The following is a 19,126-nucleotide window of genomic DNA, read 5'->3' as shown; positions in this document are numbered from 1 at the left end:
TGTTCCATTGTACTAAGTCGAACATCCATGAGCACAGATTTGGTTCTAATCAGGTATCACATATTTCATGCTTGCACTATAGTTTATTTCTCCATCTGTGCATAGTCAGTCTTGAGTACATGCTCTTGTGCCTGCCCAGCTTGCTCTGTTACTGAACTTGCCCTCTCTTCCTAAAGAGCAGACCTGATTTCCTTTATGTCCTTGAAGCAAATACCACAATGTCAGCTTGAAATTTTTTAGGACACACACAGAGTCAGAATGTAGATATGGGGTTTGACAGAAAGAGGACACCGATTTTAGGTGCTGTATTTTAGAAGCGAGCCCCTCTTTCACGCCTACAAGCTCCTGCAAGTAAATCAACCGTCAGTCAGCATACTTTTATATTCATTGCTTGGAACAACAAGCTGAATCAACTGAAATTACTCACGCTATGGCAGGTCTTGGTGAACAAGACTGCAAACTCCTGATAAAAAAGAAAATATCATGTTGTTAGACACCCATTTATCTGTGGTAGATACACTACTGTGCAATTGATGCATCAGTCTCACCAAACGATGTTGTTCTGGATCTCATAGGATCACCTGCATTTCGTTGGACTTTCTATGAAGCTTACAAACTAGGATGACTTGTATTTATAGTGACTAGAACAGATCACTAGCCCATGAGTTGTAGCCTCCGTCCCAAAATAACTGTCTCAACAGATCACTAGGCCGATTTTAGGTGCTGTCATTTAGGGTCCTAGCTTGGTTATAAATCAAATCAAGGCTTGCTTACATAATATGAATGAATGGTGCAAAACCCATCATGCATCTAGTGGTAAATAATCTTTATTTTGCAAATAACATCTCTTATTGGGTGTTCTTCTCTGAATATAAACCTGATGACCCCTAAACCTATTTTGGATTGACAGATAGAGTACTGCATAGTGAGATTTATGAGTGTGACGCGGAGAAACAAGTATGGTGTCTGATTATATGGTCATCATCACATTTGTCTGAAAATTTAATTGCAAACATGGTTACAAAGTTACAGTATTCAGAACTGATTCCATAATCTAATTCGTTTATCTATCTATTTCACCTCAACCTGTCGCTGCTTTGGAACTCTCTTTGTCATCAATGATCAACCTAGACCCGCGAACGTGCGTAAACTAGATAAGTGCGCACATAAACGCTCAGGAGGCGTGCCAATGGCACGCTCCAACCACTAGTATTACTTGATAAGCCGCAAAGATGATAGAACCATCGCCACAGCGCAAAACCATGCCAGCAGCTGCAGCTCCATCATGATCTGAGCATGATCCATCCACCGAGAGGGCCATCCACCTGGCCGGCGGAGGAGGCCATGGTGCAGGCGTCGGCTCCCTCGGCTTCGGAAACAAAAAGTAGAGTATGTGGCAAGATCACATGAATCATCCCAAATTAATCATATAAAAATAGCTAAAGAAAAGCGCCAATATATGTGCCGATGCTACCACTCCAACCTTTTTCTTTTTACAGGAAAGTAGTTGTTATCTGCTACTATAATGCTAACATTGCTGGCTTGCACGCATCGAACTGTGACTCAAAGTCAGTTACTTGCTGTTGCACGTAGCTTAATTATTTGTTGGCTGTACTTGTTATTTGCCAACCTTCTGTTGCAATACCCGTTGATTGGTGACCAACTTACAATTTCCTCATAAAAACTTTCAAAAGAATTCATGGTTTGATCAAGTTCGGGTCGGGAAAAACCAGGTCGGCGGCCATGCACGACCTTGCCATGCGCCTGTCGTCTCCAACGGCAACGGTGCCACCTTCCCTTCCTTCATGCTGTACACGCCGGAGTGGAGCTCCTCGCTGGACTCGTTGTCCGAGTCGTCACGCTTACTGATGAAGTAGATGTGGTCCTCTCGAGCTCCAACCAGCTCACCAGCGGGAAGCGACTTCGAGCAGCCTTTGCTCACGAACAGAGCACGACCATCCAGCGTCTCGATCTTGCTCCACCGTCCGTGGCCACTGCCTAGCCCCGCCGCCTCAAAGACCTCGAACTTGGCCGGCGCGGCGGCGTGCTCCATCACCATCAGAAGCCGATCGCCTGATGAGACCAGGTAGTAGTAGTAGGACGGGTCAGCCCTGTGGTAGTACGATTGCTCCGGCCTGGCCGGGGGTTCACTGCATATGCACTGCATGGATGTGACATCGCCGGCGGGGAGGTTGTCTTCCAGGACGTAGAGCTCAGTCCGGCATGGGTCATTGTGTACTCTCGTTAGAACGTAGAGCTTCCTTCTGAAGAGCGCAATGTCGACGACGCTGTCCAAGTAGTGGGGCGGGTCCCACTCCCACGCCATGTAGCGGCGGCCTCTGGGTCCGCGGGCAGAGAGAGCGACCTTCTTTGACCCAAGGTTGACGCCAGTCCGGACGGCCACGACGTGGTCCGCCACCACCACCTTGGAGATGTTGCCAGCGAAGGGGGGAACCGCTGCCCTCTGCCTCTTCGACGGCCTCGAGGGCCAGAGGCAGTCGGGGCTGATGTGCTGAGGGGTGATCGTCGTGGAGAGAGGGTCCATGAGGGAGCACCGGCCGTCGCGGTGCACGAGAAAGAGCATGGCGCCGGTGGAGACGCTCTGGATGACGTCGTCGGGAACTGGCACGGGGACGCGGTGGACGGTGCCTTCAGGGAGGCTGAGGACGCAGGCGGCGTTACGGAGGGCCAGCAACGGAAGCAGAGGAACAGGCGGCGCGGCCGCGGCAGCCACGGCGGCGCGCCACGGGCGACAGACAGCGCGAAAGCGGACGCGCGCGACGTGGGACGACACGCGCAGGAAGACGAGTTCCAGCAGCTCCGGCGCGAGGTCCTGCCATGGACGCCGACCGCCGATCCTCATCGATCAATCTAACTTGGATTTTGGATCCTCTGCTTGTCTCTGTTGGCTTGCGATTGCGAGTATGTAAGTAGCCGCACGTACGTATCCGAGTCCGACTCGATTACTGTTTTTGTACGTAAGCATTTTATAAACTACTCCCTCCTTTCCGGTTTATAAGGCTTATCTCAAAATTTTAGTTTTTTCATTTTATAAGGCTTAATTTGGTTGTTCTCCATCACATGTTCGGACTTCAAAGTGCATTAAATCATTGCATGTATTAAGAGAAAATTGATCAATGCATGCATGCATTGGGAAAAGAATTCTATGAGACCAGGTCTCACGCGAGACCCATTCTGATGGATGACACGTGGCATTCACAAATCACAAAGCATCCCTCACCCCCACTTAAAATCAGGGTGGGAGAGATTAGATGCTTTATGATTTGTGAATGCCACGTGTCATCCATCAGGATGGGTCTCGTCTGTTAAACGTGAGACCTGGTCTCATATATTTTTTTCCCATGCATTGCAATTAATGCATTCGTAAACATAATTTTTTGAGGAAAACAAGAGCATTAATTGGGTGCTTTTGCAAACTACAAAAAATATTCCATCACTCATCGTCTATCTTGGTTGGTGAGATTTTTGAATTGAGCCTTATAAACCGGAAAGGAGAGAGTACCCCTATAAAAGCACGAGAGGGCGGAGAACCAAAACATCCTATCCGTCAAGACATTCAATCTGATGGTCTACGTCCCTCCAGCATACTAAACATGTTTTACGATTTACCTACAATGTCATTATGTTAAGTAATTACTCTCCATGCTATCCAAAACAATAAGGTGTGCATCAAGGTCGTTTGCTCGCGATAGCCACGTCCTCATCCTCATCGGTACTGTTCTGTTCAGATACACGGCTTGGACGAGAGAGGAGAAAACAATCCAAGCCAGCGATTGGCCGACGTTGTGTGCCATTGGCCCACGTAGGCAGATTTCCTTCCTTCAGAACGAAGAGAAGAGGAACTCGCCTCGAGCCCCACCCCTCAACTCTCCCACACACGCAACCAACCTCTCTGTCCCCTCGTTCTCTCCCGTGGCCGATTCCCTCCGCGCCTTCTAGCCGCCGCTCCTCTTCTCCATTGCCCACTCCCTCCCTCCCCCGTCGAGCTGTGTGGCGATGATCTCGTCGACGATGTAGGCAAAACCAGTGTCGGAGATGAAGAACCTGGGAAATTAGGCGGGGGCAAGTCAATCTAGGCTCGATTTCGAGGCCTCTCATGGCCACGCTCGCGCCACTTCACTCTTCCCCATCCTGAAGCGCGGCTGCTGCTTTTGGGGATCCGCTCGGAGAGGACTACTTCTGGCCAATTTCTTTCTCCACCAGGTGAGGACTATTCCCCTGGCCGCTTCAGATCCCCAGCAGGCGACTTATCTTCTCTTTGCCTGACCGATTTCTTTCTCGTTGTTCTGGTCGATTCAAATAAGATCCTTGACGTTTTTTGAATCAAATAAATGATTGTTTCTTTATTCATTGGCGGCTAGATCGTTTCATGGTTATTTATTCTGAAATTGTAACTTGAATGGACGACTCTGTTGCAGTGGGCCATCTTTGAAGTACAGTTGTGGTCAATTCGCACACGATCGAGTTGATCTGCTGTATGGCAAATTAGTTTATCTCTGTTTCGATGACCGGAAATAGTACTATTAAACTATTGATATGTTATTAGGGGAAAGAACAAGGCATGTACTATTTGTTCCCTTTGGATTGGGTGATTTCTGTGAACCTTTACCTCTATGCATTTTCCACAGGTTTACAACATGAGATTCCTGACCAGAAGGGGAACAAGGCGGAGTGGCATGGTGACCAATTCCAGATGTGCATCTTTTCTAGTGAAACTAAGGGCAATAAGGTGAGCTCTAATCGGACCTCAAGCAACCGTGACATAGTTTTGATTTTCATTTATAGTGCATGGAAGTGCTCATGATAGAGTGCCAGTTGCGAAGAATCTCAGTGAGGAACCTAGGATACACACAGGAAGAAATTTGTGATAATATGTATCATGCTTATCCTCTTTCTTTAGAAAAACTCATGATCGTACATTAGTCTAGGAGATCAAATTTACTGCTGAATTTTTGCTAAAAAATATTACAACTGAATAATATATCAAATTGGCACCAAGAAGTTGTATGATGTGCTCAGATAAGAACCTAACCTCCGTTTCTCAAGTTTTATTAGCTTACAAAAAACTTCCTTTTCTGCAGACCCAAGTGTCGGTATCAAAACCGGCGGATCTCGGGTAGGGGGTCCCGAACTGTGCGTCTAGACCGGATGGTAACAGGAGGCAAGGGACACGAAGTTTTACCCTGGTTCGGGCCCTCTTGATGGAGGTAAAACCCTACGTCCTGCTTGATTAATATTGATGATATGGATAGTACAAGAGTAGATCTACCACGAGATCGGAGAGGCTAAACCCTAGAGGCTAGCCCATGGTATGATTGTTGTTTTGTATCTTGTCCTACGGACTAAAACCCTCCGGTTTATATAGACACCAGAGAGGGTTAGGGTTATACAAAGTCGGTTACAATGGTAGGAGATCCACATATCCGTATCGCCAAGCTTGCCTTCCACGCCAAGGAAAGTCCCTCCCGGACACGGGACGAAGTCTTCAATCTTGTATCTTCATAGTCCAGGAGTCCGGCTGAAGGTATAGTCCGGCCATCCGGACACCCCCTAATCCAGGACTCCCTCAGTAGCTCCCGAACCAGGCTTCAATGACGACGAGTCCGGCGCACAGATTATCTTCGGCATTGCAAGGCGGGTTCCTCCTCCAAGTACTTCATAGAATTTTGAACACAAAGATAGTGTTCGGCTCTGTAAAATAAGTTTCCACATATTGCCATAGAGAGAATAATATTTACACAAATCTAATCTGCTGACGCATTCCGTAGTGTGACATCGCACCACGGCCAAGTCTTTATTCGAATCGTTTCATTGTCCCACCTCAGCGTGTCATGCGAGGCGGTTTCCTTGGCACGTCTTGTTAAAGCAGAGATCGTGTCCCCTTATTTCGGGATTCTCATCAATACCGGCGTGGGTAACCCAACTGCGCCATTGATTACGACGCTTGGAGATAAGCGAGTTTTACCAGGATGGTGGGGACACGTAGTTGCGTCCACCCACATAAGGGGATAAGGATCCACCTTTTCACCTACGCCTTCTTCCTCCTTGGCCTATCCATTTTCGCGCACTCGAGCTCCAGCGCCCAAGTCCGCACTCCCCACCTCAACCTTCTCCAGCCATGTCCGGAGCGGGAGGCAAGTGGATGGTCTCCTCCGTCACAGAGGGACACATCAAAAAACTGAGGAAGGGCGGACACTTGTCTAACGACATCGCGTACCGGCTTCCCGAAGAGGGGCAGCTCCTCCCCACTCCAAGGCCCCATGAGAGGGTAGTGTTCCTTCCCCACTTCCTCCGCGGACTGGGCTTTCCTATCCACCCATTCGTCCGGGGACTCATGTTCTACTACGGCCTGGATTTCCATGATCTGGCCCGAACTTCATCCTCAACATCTCGGCGTTTATCATCGTGTGCGAGGCCTTCCTCCGCATCCGCCCCCATTTCGGCCTATGGCTCAAGACTTTCAATGTCAAGCCGAAGGTGGTGCGTGGCATCCAGGCGGAGTGCGGAGGCGCCATGGTGGGCAAGATGCCCAACGTCTTATGGCTCGAGGGCTCCTTTGTGGAGACCCTGAAGGGGTGGCAATCAGGGTGGTTTTACATCACCGAGCCGCGCGACCCTGAGTGGGTCGCAGCCCCCCGAGTTCCGGTCCGGACCCCCAACGCGGCTCACGTCCTGGAAAGAGACGGGCCTGTCGTGGGGCAGCAAAGGAGAGGTGACTGGACTGCAAACATGCATCCAAACCCTGGTGGACAAGCAGCTCAAGCTTGTCAACGTAGTCCAGGTTATGCTCATCCGTCGGATCCTCCCGTGTCAACAACGGGCCTTCAATCTGTGGGAGTTCAACCCGGCGCAGCATCGAACTCTGAGCAGGCTCTTTGACATGACGTACGAAGATGCCTAGAAGGTGTTTTTCAAGGGCGCTGAGGCTCCCGCATCCACTACCGAGGATCGTGGATTCAGCGCGTAGCGTCACGCTAGCGCGGTAAGTTGTTTGTACCTTTTACAGGGTATTAGTTTTTCATAGTTTAACTCTATGCGGGATCTAAGCTCCCTTACCTTTGACAGGTTTGGCAGGCGAAGTCCGGACAGATCGACTGTCCGGCTCCTTTGCCCGAAGACCCAGCCGATGCCCGCTTGGCGAAGCTGCTGGTTCCGGCACCCTATGTGGTGCCGGAGAAGAAGGCCACAAAGAAGGCCACGGGGACTCGTAAAAGTGCCCGGCGCCAGGAGGTGTCGGGTTCATCATCCGACGGCTCCAAGGCGCATTCCTCTCGTGAAGACGAGGGGGAGGAAGAAGAGACATCTCCCCCTCCAGCGGGGGTAGAGAAGAAAAGGAAAGCCGCCCTCACTGGGAAGGCCGAAGGGTCCAAGAAGGGTAAAACCCTTCCTCTGGACTACTCCACCGACGCCGACGACGCGGAGAGGAGTGGCCGCTCAGGGCCAAGCCCCTGGCGAAATCGTAAATATCCGGATACCAGAGTAATTCATAGTATTCCTTTATTGCACAGCTTTCCCTTATGTCGAATATGATTATGCAGCCCACCCAAAGACCGGCTCGACGCGTCGTCGAGCGGTTCACTGGACTCGTCGGATGTGAATTCGCTTCCGGCGGCCACCTCCCCCCGCCCTACGGACGACGCCGAAGTATTGTCCCAACAGGTTCCAAGCCAGGAGGAGGTGGTCCTGGAGGCGCCGCAAGGCGACCTCCTGGACTCCAGGAGTAAAGGGGATAAAACCCCCCAGGGCTCCAAGTCCGGCCCTAGGCCGGACACCGCTCCGGAACCTTCAAAGGTTCCAGAGTCCGGCGGGCGACCTCCTTCCAAGAGGAGCAAGCCCGCCGTGCCGGTGACCCCCGTCCAACCGGAGGCGCTGGACAATCTGTTGGAGGTGCTCAAAGGCGCCTCCATCGACGAGGAGCACCGCACCATTATGAGTGCGATGGTCCAGAAGGTTCAGTCCGCCAAGAGTGGACTGACTGAAGCTTGTGCTAGCCTTTTAACAGGCTTTGAGGTAAGTAAAGAATGTGTAAATAATATTACCGCATAGACAGTAGCCGCTGATGCTCTGTTTGGCGTTCGGGAAGAAAAGCCGAATAGAGGATCAAATAAAATTCGCAGGAGTCTAACAAAAAGGAGTCAATATGCGTATGCAGGCTTCTCTGCTGGCGTCTGCCGCACTGACTGCGGAAGTGGACACGCTAAAGCAGAACCTCGAGCAGTCCGAGCAAGAGGTCGGGCGTGCCAAGAAGCAGCTTGAGGACAAGGAAGGTAAGAAATACCTTGTTTAAATATAAATAAAAAAAGGTGCAATTGCAAAAAATGATAGGATTATCGTGGCTATTGTAGGGGCCACGTCTGAGGTGGCGACCCTTAAGAAAGCGCTGGTCGAGGCCGAGAAGAGGGCGGCCACGGAGCGCACCGAGCGGGAGAAGTATGAGGCCCAGGTTGGCAAGGTGCGGCAAGAGCTCCAGGCTCTCATGAAAAAACATGAGAGTTTGGAGCTTGACTCAAAGACGCGAGCGTCCGAGCTCGCGATGGCTATTGAAAATGCCAAGTCTGCCAAGGCCGAATCCCAGAAGACCCTCCAGGAGTTGGATGCGGTGAAAAATATAGCGGCGGGTAAGGCATTCTTTATGCAAAGCAAACACATAAACGTGAGTTACTTGTTACTTACCTGAATCCGGAGCTCTCCAGGAGCATTCGCAGATCTTCCCCGTAGCGTGTCCGATGCCGCCGCATTCTATCGAGCCGAGGAGGGCAGCTCGACAGAGAAGGTGTTCTGGTCTCAGTATGCTGAGGCCGGACACCCCGTGCCCCTGAGCGACCAGCTGAAGCAACTGGTCGAGCTCCACAAGGCGGCCGAACAGGCCATGAAGGGCCTCATAGTTTGGCTGTGGCCTGGAGAGGCTCTGCCTGGGAGCTATTTCGGGCTGGTGCGGCGGCTGGTGGGGGCCTGTCCAAGGCTCGAAGTCATCAAGCGCTCCGTCTGCATTGAAGGTGCCCGTAGGGCCCTTGCCCATGCTAAGGTGCACTGGGGCAAGCTGGATGCTGAGAAGCTTGTGAAGGACGGGCCACCGCCGGGGAAAGAGCATCGCAAGCCCGAGAATTATTATACGGATGTTCTAAAGGGTGCCCGCCTTGTGGCGGATGAATGTTCCAGGGATGTAATTTTTGAGTAAAACTCGCTCGTTTTGTCATGTGCGCTGAAAACTTGTTCATATGCGCTAAGCAATGCTGTTGGAATTTAAAATATTACCTTCTGTGCGGCTGTTTATCAATTCTGAGAGATGGCGAGTCGTCGGCTTCTGCCCCCGTGCCGCTAGTGCTGGGGTGTTTGGGGATAAACCTGAGCGCTCTTTTTCCCATGTTTGGGTCCTTCGAGGGAGGCGCTCAGCACAACGAACAAGGCAATCGGACTATAATGCGTGAACACTCTCACTTAGCCATAGAATTCTATAATTTTAAATTTCGGCGAAGCCCCTGGCATTCGGAAGACCGAGTTCGGGGCGCTATCCACGCCTTGGCCGGACAGAGCCGACTCCTCGCTCTAAGCGGCATAAGTCTTTAGGGACTCGAAAAACCTCTCGAACAGCGACCAACTCTCGCTTCATCATGACAGTCAGTTTTAGCTTTCTCTACTGAGGTGCTCGACCCAGCTCAATTGGGGCACAATCGCAGTAGTTCTCCTAGTGCTACCTTAGCCGACATAGCGGAACATAAGGCACCAAAACATAGGAGCCGGGCAAACCCAACTATTGACCCAAGACATGATTCGGAGCCGATGCATATAATGCTATAAGTTCGGGGTGCCGCACTTATTAAAGTGTTCGGACTTCTCACACCATATTGAGGGGTACTAAAGCCCCTGGCGTATTTTGGCCGTACCAGAGTGTACGGGTGCAACATGTCGTTAAGGAACATATATTTGTAAAAAAAGAGTAATGCAAAAATAGACAAAAGCTATGCATTGTTTATTAAAAAGGGCTGCGATCAAAGCAGAATGATACAAATAATGCGATACGCAAAAGGTTGGACTATTTAACATGTCCGTTCCAGGGGCAGGCTGCAGAATGGTATGCGAAACAGGTATACTGCTCGTGATAGAGACCACCTGGGAGTTCCGTAATGCGGCATGGCTTGTCTGCTTCCCTGGTTCTTGCATCGTTTGTGCGGCAATTGAACTGCCGAATAGGCCTTCCGAAGAGTGGAGTCCTGAAAGTAAGAGAAAATTAAAAAATCGGCAGCCCCTGGTGCGGTTTAAGCCGTGTTTCGGGCATGCCGTGATGGTGCCTCTCCCCATGTACCCATGGTATTTCTAGAGCGTAGTTATGTACGCGAAGCACTGGTGTTGCATTTTTGCGAGGGCTGGGGTTGGGGCCGCATTGCTATACCTGCTCGGAACGTGCCAGGCGGTCTTGTTGTAAGTTACTCCGGGCGCGCTTGACGGTGTCCGGACGTTTAATGGCCGGACTGGAGAACTGCCTGGAGAGGCTGCTTTGTACTTCCGCTGCAAGGGCCGCCATGTGCTCCTCCGTTCGGAGAGAGCGTTCGGTGTTTCCATTGACCGTAATTACTCCTCGAGGGCCTGGCATCTTGAGCTTGAGGTATGCTAGTGCGGTACCGCATTGAACTTGGCGAATGCGGTTCGCCCGAGCAGTGCGTGATAGCCACTGCGGAATGGGACTATGTCGAAGATTAACTCCTCGCTTCGGAAATTATCCAAAGATCCGAAGACAACTTCAAGTGTGACTGAGCCTGTACAGTTGGCCTCTACACCTGGTATTATGCCTTTAAAGGTCGTTTTGGTGGGCTTAATCCTCGAGGGACCTATGCCCATTTTCCGCACTGTATCCTGGTAAAGCAGGTTCAGACTGCTGCCGCCGTCCATAAGGACTCTAGTGAGATGAAATCCGTCAATAATTGGGTCTAGAACCAATGCGGCGAATCCTCCATGACGGGTGCTAGTGGGATGGTCCCTTCGATCAAAGGTGATCGGGCAGGAGGACCATGGGTTGAACTTTGGGGCGACTGGCTCTACCGCGTATACGTCCCTTAACGCGCGCTTCCGCTCCCTCTTGGGGATGTGGGTTGCGTATATCATGTTCACCGTCCGCACTTGTGGGGGAAAACCCTTCTGTCCACTATTGTTCGGCGGCCGGGGCTCTTCGTCGTCATCGCTATGCAGCCCCTTGTCGGTATTTTCGGCATTTAACTTGCCTGCCTGCTTGAACACCCAACAATCCCTATTGGTGTGATTGGCCGGCTTTTCGGGGGTGCCATGTATCTGGCACAAGCGGTCGAGTATTCGGTCCAAACTGGACAGGCCCCTAGGATTTCTTTTGAATGGCTTTTTCTGCTGACCGGATTTATAGCCTCTGAATCCAGCATTAACTGCCGTATCCTCAGCATTGTCGCCGTTAATGCGGCGCTTCTGCTTGTTGCGACGCGACCTGCCACTACTGTCCCTGGTATCCGAATTACCAGGGTTCTTGGTCATATTGTTGCTACGAGAAAGCCAGCTGTCTTCTCTCGTGCAAAAGCGGGTCATGAGTGCCGTGAGTGCTGCCATAGATTTCGGCTTTTCCTGTCCAAGGTGCCGGGCAAGCCACTCGTCACGGATATTGTGCTTGAAGGCTGCTAGGGCCTCTGTGTTCGGACAGTCGACTATTTGATTTTTCTTTGTTAGGAAACGTGTCCAGAATTACCTGGCCGATTCCTCTGGCTGCTGAATTACGTGGCTTAGGTCATCGACGTCTGGTGGTCGCACATAAGTGCCCTGGAAATTGTCGAGGAATGCGGCTTCCAGGTCCTCCCAACAACTGATTGATCCTGCTGGCAAGCTGTTAAGCCAATGCCGAGCTGGTCCTTTAAGCTTGAGTGGGAGGTATTTGATGGCGTGGAGATCATCGCCGCGGGCCATGTGGATATGAAGGAGATAATCCTCGATCCATACCGCAGGATCTGTTGTGCCATCATATGATTCGATGTTTACGGGTTTGAAACTCTCGGGGATTTGATGATCCATTACTTCGTCTGTGAAGCATAGTGGGTGTGCGGCGCCTCTGTACTGGGCTATATCACGACGTAGCTCCGATGAGCTTTGTCTATTGTGTTCGGCCCTACCGGATTTGTGTCCGGCGTGACGGTTACCGTCTCGAGTCGTGGGACGCCCACGCGATCCGTAGATCGATCTTGTTTGCCTTGCCTTGTCCTCCAACATATCTTGCAGGTCAGGCGCATTTTCCCGTGCCTTGGTACGGGGTGCGGCTTGAGTGGAGGGCCGAGAGGCCTCTCTATCGCGGCCACGAGGTGGCCGGTCGGCCGTATCAAGTGCTGGTGATGTAGGTTTAAGTGCTTCCTCCTCTAATCGGGGTAGCAACCTGCGCTTTGGGTAGCTCTTGGAGGGGCGTTCGAGTTTATGCTCTTCGGCCGCAAGGACTTCAGTCCATCTGTCGACTAGCAAATCTTGATCAGCTCTAAGCTGTTGCTGTTTTTTCTTGAGGCTTCTTGCCGTGGCCATAAGCCTGCGTTGAAAATGCTCTTGCTCGACGGGATCCTCTGGCACGACGAATTCGTCGTCGTCGAGGCTTGCCTCGTCTTCGGAGGGAGGCATATAATTATCGTCCTCGACCTCTCTGTCTGCCGCTCTCTCATGAGGGCTGGCTTCTCCATCCTCCTGTGCTGAATCTTGCTGGAGGGGGTTTTCTTCGGCACTCTCCGGAGTATTATTATCTCCCGTGCTGGAATCACCGTATTTGCTTTGGCAGGATTTTGAGCGGCGCCGCTGATGCCGTCACTTAGGCTGTTTCTTGGAGGGGTCATCCTCCGCTGTTCCATCGCCATCTCCTTCTTTTGGGGTGTCCACCATGTATATGTCATATGACGAGGTGGCTTTCTAGGGCCCAATAGGCGCTGGTTCTTCATCGTCTCCTGCATCGGCGTCCATACCGTCGATGTCTTCGGAGTCGAAGTCGAGCATGTCGGTTAAATCGTCGACAGTGGCTACAAAGTGGGTGGTGGGTGGGCTTTTAATTTCTTCATCGTCCGTATCCCAACCTTGCTGACCGTAGTCCGGCCAGGGCTCTCCTGATAAAGAGAGAGACTTTAGTGTCTTCAAAATATCGCCGAAAGGCGAGTGCTGAAAGATGTCCGCGACAGTAAACTCCATGATCGGCGCCCAATCGGATTCGATCGGCAGGGGCGTGGAGGGTTCGGAGTCCGGAGAGATGTCTGGCTCCTTGGAGTCACGAGTCTCGCGGAGTGCGGTTCTCGTGTTCGGCTCGATCACCGTTGGGATCGCAGCCCCCGAGGCGGCGTCCAACCACCCATCCTCGATCGGCGCAGTTGGCTCCGAATTAAGGGTCGAAGCCGATGCGGGTGCGGCCTCCAGGGCACTATTCGGCGGCAGAGCTAGATCATGCTCGTCGTGACAGTGCGGCGCGCTCGGCACTGGCTCGAATCCGTCGAAGATCAAGTCCCCGCGGATGTCAACCGTGTAGTTTAAACTTCCAAATCTGACCTGACGGCCAGGGGCATAGCTTTCGATCTGCTCCAGATGGCCAAGTGAATTGGCCTGCAGTGCGAAGCCGCCGAAGACGAAGATCTGTCCGGGGAAGAAGGTCTCACCCTGGACTGCATCGCTATTGATGATCGTAGGAGCCATCAAGCCTAATGGCGACGACACAGAGGAACTCTCAATGAAAGCACCAATGTCGGTGTCAAAACCGGCGGATCTCGGGTAGGGGGTCCCGAACTGTGCGTCTAGGCCGGATGGTAACAGGAGGCAAGGGACACGAAGTTTTACCCAGGTTCAGGCCCTCTTGATGGAGGTGAAACCCTATGTCCTGCTTGATTAATATTGATGATATGGGTAGTACAAGAGTAGATCTACCACGAGATCGGAGAGGCTAAACCCTAGAGGCTAGCCTATGGTATGATTGTTGTTCTGTATCTTGGCCTACGGACTAAAACCCTCCGGTTTATATAGACACCGGAGAGGGTTAGGGTTACACAAAGTCGGTTACAATGGTAGGAGATCCACATATCCGTATTGCCAAGCTTGCCTTCCATGCCAAGGAAAGTCCCTCCCGGACACGGGACTGAGTCTTCAATCTTGTATCTTCATAGTCCAGGAGTCCGGCTGAAGGTATAGTCCGGCCATCCGGACACCCCCTAATCCAGGACTCCCTCACCAGGTAAAACATCACTTCTAGGGGATGCTCTTGTTATTTTCAGGACAATCTGTTTTGCATTTAGGAATGTTGGGGAGGTTTTTGATGTATTATATGTATCTTGCTACTATCAACAATATTTTCTCAAAATTCTCATAAGCATGTTCCTTGAATATGCAGGAATACTACATCAAGAAGAACGATTGGGTAGAGCTTATCGCAATACTTGGACTATTTGGACTGCTTGTCAGCACGATTCAGATGTATCCTCTACACGGTTCATTATTAATAGAAGACCCACAGAGGAAAATTGTCATAATTCATTGATATTACCATCTATAGATTTGATCTTGTTATTGCGTAGTTAAAATATTACTACCTTTTTTCTTGAACAAAAATATCTTGACAATACTTTCCTGAAACAAATATTCATGTGACCACCTAACCTTACAAAATATCAGATTTTCTACAAATGGTACATGTCAACTTACGGTTATTGCAAGAGTATTATCCAGCGGAACCTTTTTATATCTAGATTTAGTACAAAGTGCAAAGAAGAGCATAGTTAAAATCATCCATGAAGACCAATTTCATATCTGCATTTAGTACACACAAAAGTTTGGTTACCACATAAAGCTCCCTAAAACAGGGGATAAAGATTAAGGTGTCTTACTATTGGAGATGTCATGAAAATACAGAGTTCGTGCCACCCGCCTTCTGAAATGATGTGCTTTGTACATACTCCCTCCGGTCCTTTTTATTTCGCATATAAGATTTGACTGAAGTCAAGCCTCGTAAAGTTTGACCAACTTTATAGAAAAAAGTATCAACATTCACAATCTGAAATCAATATCAATAGATGTGTCATGACTTAAAGTTTCGTATTGTATAACTTTAGCATGGCAGATGTTGATATTTTTTCATATAAATATGGTCAAACTTTGTAAAGTTTGACTGCAGAGAATTCTAATATGCAGAGTAAAAAGGACCGGAGGAAGTATAAGCTACCTATGTAGGTCCAGTTTGGACTGTATTCATGTAGACCGATCAGATTTCCAGTCTATTGCCTTATTGTGTTGTATAGCATTGCCATGTTTAATTCCAGAGATACAAAGTACGCGACATGCTTCTATCCTATTAGCCGGGTATCCTGTGTGGACATCATATGCTAATATGTACATCATGTCATGATTATTCTATAGTATCATCATTATGAAAAAATTAATTTGTCCCACTGTTAAATTTGATACACCTGTACATGATGTCATATTTATCTTTTGGTGCAGGTCTTGAAAATTTTAATTTGTTCCACTCGTAAATTTGATACACCAGTCTTCCAAATTATCCATTAAATCATTTGTTAGCAGGGCCAAATTATGGAAGTTGAACCAGTTGTTCCAAATTACCCAGTGCAAAGGCTATACAACACAGGGAAGTTGTTCCAATCTTAGAAGCTTCTACACAGTATTTAGTTTTTGTACTACTTGGTTGACGAAATGATTTCCTTATAAGCTGTGATAAGGCGTTTGTAGTTGGTATTTGTACTACAAGCTCAATAATTTTTCGGGTCATCTCATCTCTGGTTATTTTTTCGGTTTGTTGTATGCTCACCGGCGTTCTATTTCGAGTTATTGATTGGGTGTTGGGTATGGGTGTTTGCATGTGGGGCCTGCTTTATTCCCGGGTATGATGTTAGTGGACATGCAGCGTTCTTGTGTGGATTTGAGCGCCGTGGCATGTGGTGGCTCTCTGTCAGATGCATCAACAGCTGGTGTTGTCATCAGGTACTGATTGCACCCAGGCAATAGCGGCATGCCTCCATTCGGGAGTTGAGTGCCTCTGTTTGGGTTGGGCCTTCCTTTCCTTTTTGTTTTGGCCCTCTTTTTTCCTTCTTATTGTGGTCTATTCATTGGTTCAGTGTTGTTCTTCACAAAGAAAAGGCCCGCTGCCCAGATCCTTTGGCATTTGAAATGAGTTGATAGTTAGAAGATCTTCTTTGGTTGCAGTAGTTTGATCTTTGCTTTGCGATTAGGAGCAGAGCAGCGTCACCATTATTCACCACTATTCTCCGGTTGCTTGTGCCATTCGTTTCCTGTCTTTTAAAATGATGTTAATCTTTCTTATTTACTTCCAAGCCTAAATATTTATCATCCATAGATGATTCTGTATCTATAGGTTTGGTCGTGTCGTTAACTGTCTGTCTTGACAACATTGACGCTGAAATTATCGACCCTCCAAAGAATGAGATGTTCGATGTCGCATAACTCGTCGGTGATGTTATCGAGCATTCACGGAAACGAAATGTCATAGTTTCTACCAATGTGCGTGAGCTATTGGAATGCCCTGTGTGTTTGGTTCACATGTATCCTCCAATTCATCAGGTATGCCTTCTTGCCGAACTAATCACATTTAACAATAGCATCTCAGTTGCATCATATTAGCCGTATCCTAGGATTGTAGCTTTCTTTGTGCATGCCCATATATTTTCTACTGAAATACTGCCGTGTGATGTGTTACAGAAGAATTGCTGGTATAATGTTTTGTAGCCAATCAACAACAATGACAATGGATTGTTTCCTGTAAACTTGTTATCGACCACAGTCCATAAATCTTGCAACATGTGCAGTTCTCAGCTAAACATTGCATGAGCTTGTCCGTGGAAGTTAACATTGATGACTGTAATGATATGCGCATCTCTAATATGTTGGCTAGGCCACGGGCATTCTGCTCCCATAACAGTATCCCAACTTCCCAAGCTTCTCTTCTGACTGGTGGTTTGGATTGAGAAACATAAGTCAGTACAAATGCAGTTTTTGATGCGATCTTCGTGATTGTTATCTTACTATGCTTTGGTACTTCATCAGTGTGTGGTTTGCGTACTCCTGCGGACCTGTTTCGGACTAGCTTGCTCACAGCATGGGGGCGCATGGCATATTTACTTGTTTTGGTAGCGATGATGGCCTGAGATGGTTTGGTGTCAATGTTCCTTTGAAGGGAAGCCAATCAACTTGCTGACATTCAGTTTGCTTCGTACCTGTTATGTTAGACACACAAGTAGAAAAAACCATGCGTGTGACCTTTGGTTGATGCAAACATTTTGAACTTACAGATTGCAGCACTCTCCTATGTTGGAAGATGGTACAAGAAATGTGCATGCCGCACTAAGCTATTTGCATGAAGCATTATTATTAGTACTTACAGAAGCTGGCAATTAAAAGGGTGTCCACCTCTTGTGATGGATATTTTCGCTGTAGAACTTATCCTAATTGGATGTTAGAATATACTTCCTCCGTCCGGAAATACTTGTCGGAGAAATGGATGTATCTACAGGTATTATAGTCTAGAAATACTTGTCAGACAAATGGATTTTCATCCTTATGCTAACTAGATGTTAATTAGAATATATATCATCCATGTAAGAATCTATAATTCTCACCTGTAAAAAAAATGAATCTATAATTCTTATTTTGTGCAGCTATTCTTAACTGGGAATTTGATTTTTAGAATTTACATGTTGATATTTCAAGATCATGTCAGTCGCTTCTAAATATTAGGTTGATGTTTAGCTAATTCTCATCTTGCTGCTTAGATGGCACAAGATTGAATCCTTTAGTGTCCACAACATTGCTTTGCAAAACTTTGGGACACTAGGATTGATTGTGTTGCTTGGTTCTGATATTCGAGGATCTCTAATGCTGAAATATTGTGGTGTTGTGCTAACTGATGGTGGCTCTTTGTCCTTGTCAAGAAAAATTGAGCCTAACAATCATTAGTTCATTGTCACGGGAGAACAAATGTTTGTGAATTCGTGTGAAAATGGATGCACGAAAGGTGCAATGAGGTGCTTCAGCCAAGCAAGTGCGCCACAAACACACACTCAGGAGGCCCGCAATGGCGGGCCCCAACAACTAGTTCTAATCCAATACTGCCTCCCTGTAAACCCCTTTGTGCTATCTCTGCAATTCTTTTAAAAGATGCCATGCATGTTGTAATTTGTTGTGTGCATTAATATAATGTGGCCTACTGCTCAAAATATGAGAGCTCCAGAAGTGATGACACTTCGCAGATGATAGCTTCAACATATAGTAAAGAAGAACAAGTCGACTTGACCTGACAGATTCAAAATATACTAAGGGAGAACAACTCGACCTGACCAGTCAACCGCAAGAGAAGAGTATCATCTTAAAGAAGAGCAGAAGAGCAAGCAGATGGAAGATATTACAAGTCTTTCAATACAATGTCGGTTGGCCACCCATGATGAACCAGAGCGCACAGAGAAATACTATTATTTCCAGTCTCTCCATATGTGGCTCACATGCATTTCGAAACTAAAGTAGGAACATTTAGCTAACCAATTAAACATCTCTCAGTTTTACTAATATCAGCAATACTATCAGATATGAATTTTTACAACTAAGCTTGTTTAGCTCGATGGGTGGAGCAGTGCTATTATGACACGATCCACGTAGGCTGATTGTGGTCATCATAAAATGGGGAAAACATAAGCATGATGAGTACAATGTTGACCGTGGCAGTGGGATGGCAGATCTGAAGCTGCAAACCACGCAAAGGGTAGTTAGCAACTGATGTTTGCTTTGAAATAACAACTAAGATTTGGTATGGACAAGAAAGTACGGTCAACAAGTGACAAAGAAATGGAATTATGCTGTCTCTCTATATGTCGCGACATGCATTTGGAAACTCAAGTGGGACCTTTAGCTAACCAATTAAATGTGTCGGTTAACTAATATCAGTATCATATCACAATCATATTTGAACAACTAAGCTTTCGAATTCTGAGTGTTGTGTTGTTTAGCTTGAAGGGTGGAGTAATGCTAGTACGACATAAAGCACCTACGCAGATCATAGTAGAGTAGATAAAAGGGGAAAACCCTAAGCATCAAGAGAAAAATCAGGAAAGTGGAACTAGCTGGA

General features: G+C 48.2%; 1 protein-coding gene across 1 annotated transcript; it reads right to left on the bottom strand.

Moving 5' to 3' along the window:
* Window positions 1–1,708: 1,708 nt before the first annotated feature.
* LOC125535173 (uncharacterized) lies at window positions 1,709–2,931 on the bottom strand. Its single transcript, XM_087540957.1, has one exon. The coding sequence runs from the start codon at window positions 2,861–2,863 to the stop codon at window positions 1,709–1,711; it is 1,155 nt and encodes a 384-aa protein (XP_087397083.1). The 5' UTR covers window positions 2,864–2,931.
* Window positions 2,932–19,126: the final 16,195 nt, after the last annotated feature.

Source organism: Triticum urartu, chromosome 2A (assembly GCF_056163025.1).
Source record: "Triticum urartu cultivar PI428250 chromosome 2A, HENAU_Tu73, whole genome shotgun sequence".
Classification (NCBI taxonomy): Eukaryota; Viridiplantae; Streptophyta; class Magnoliopsida; order Poales; family Poaceae; genus Triticum; species Triticum urartu.
This window is presented reverse-complemented; position numbering and strand designations above follow the sequence as displayed.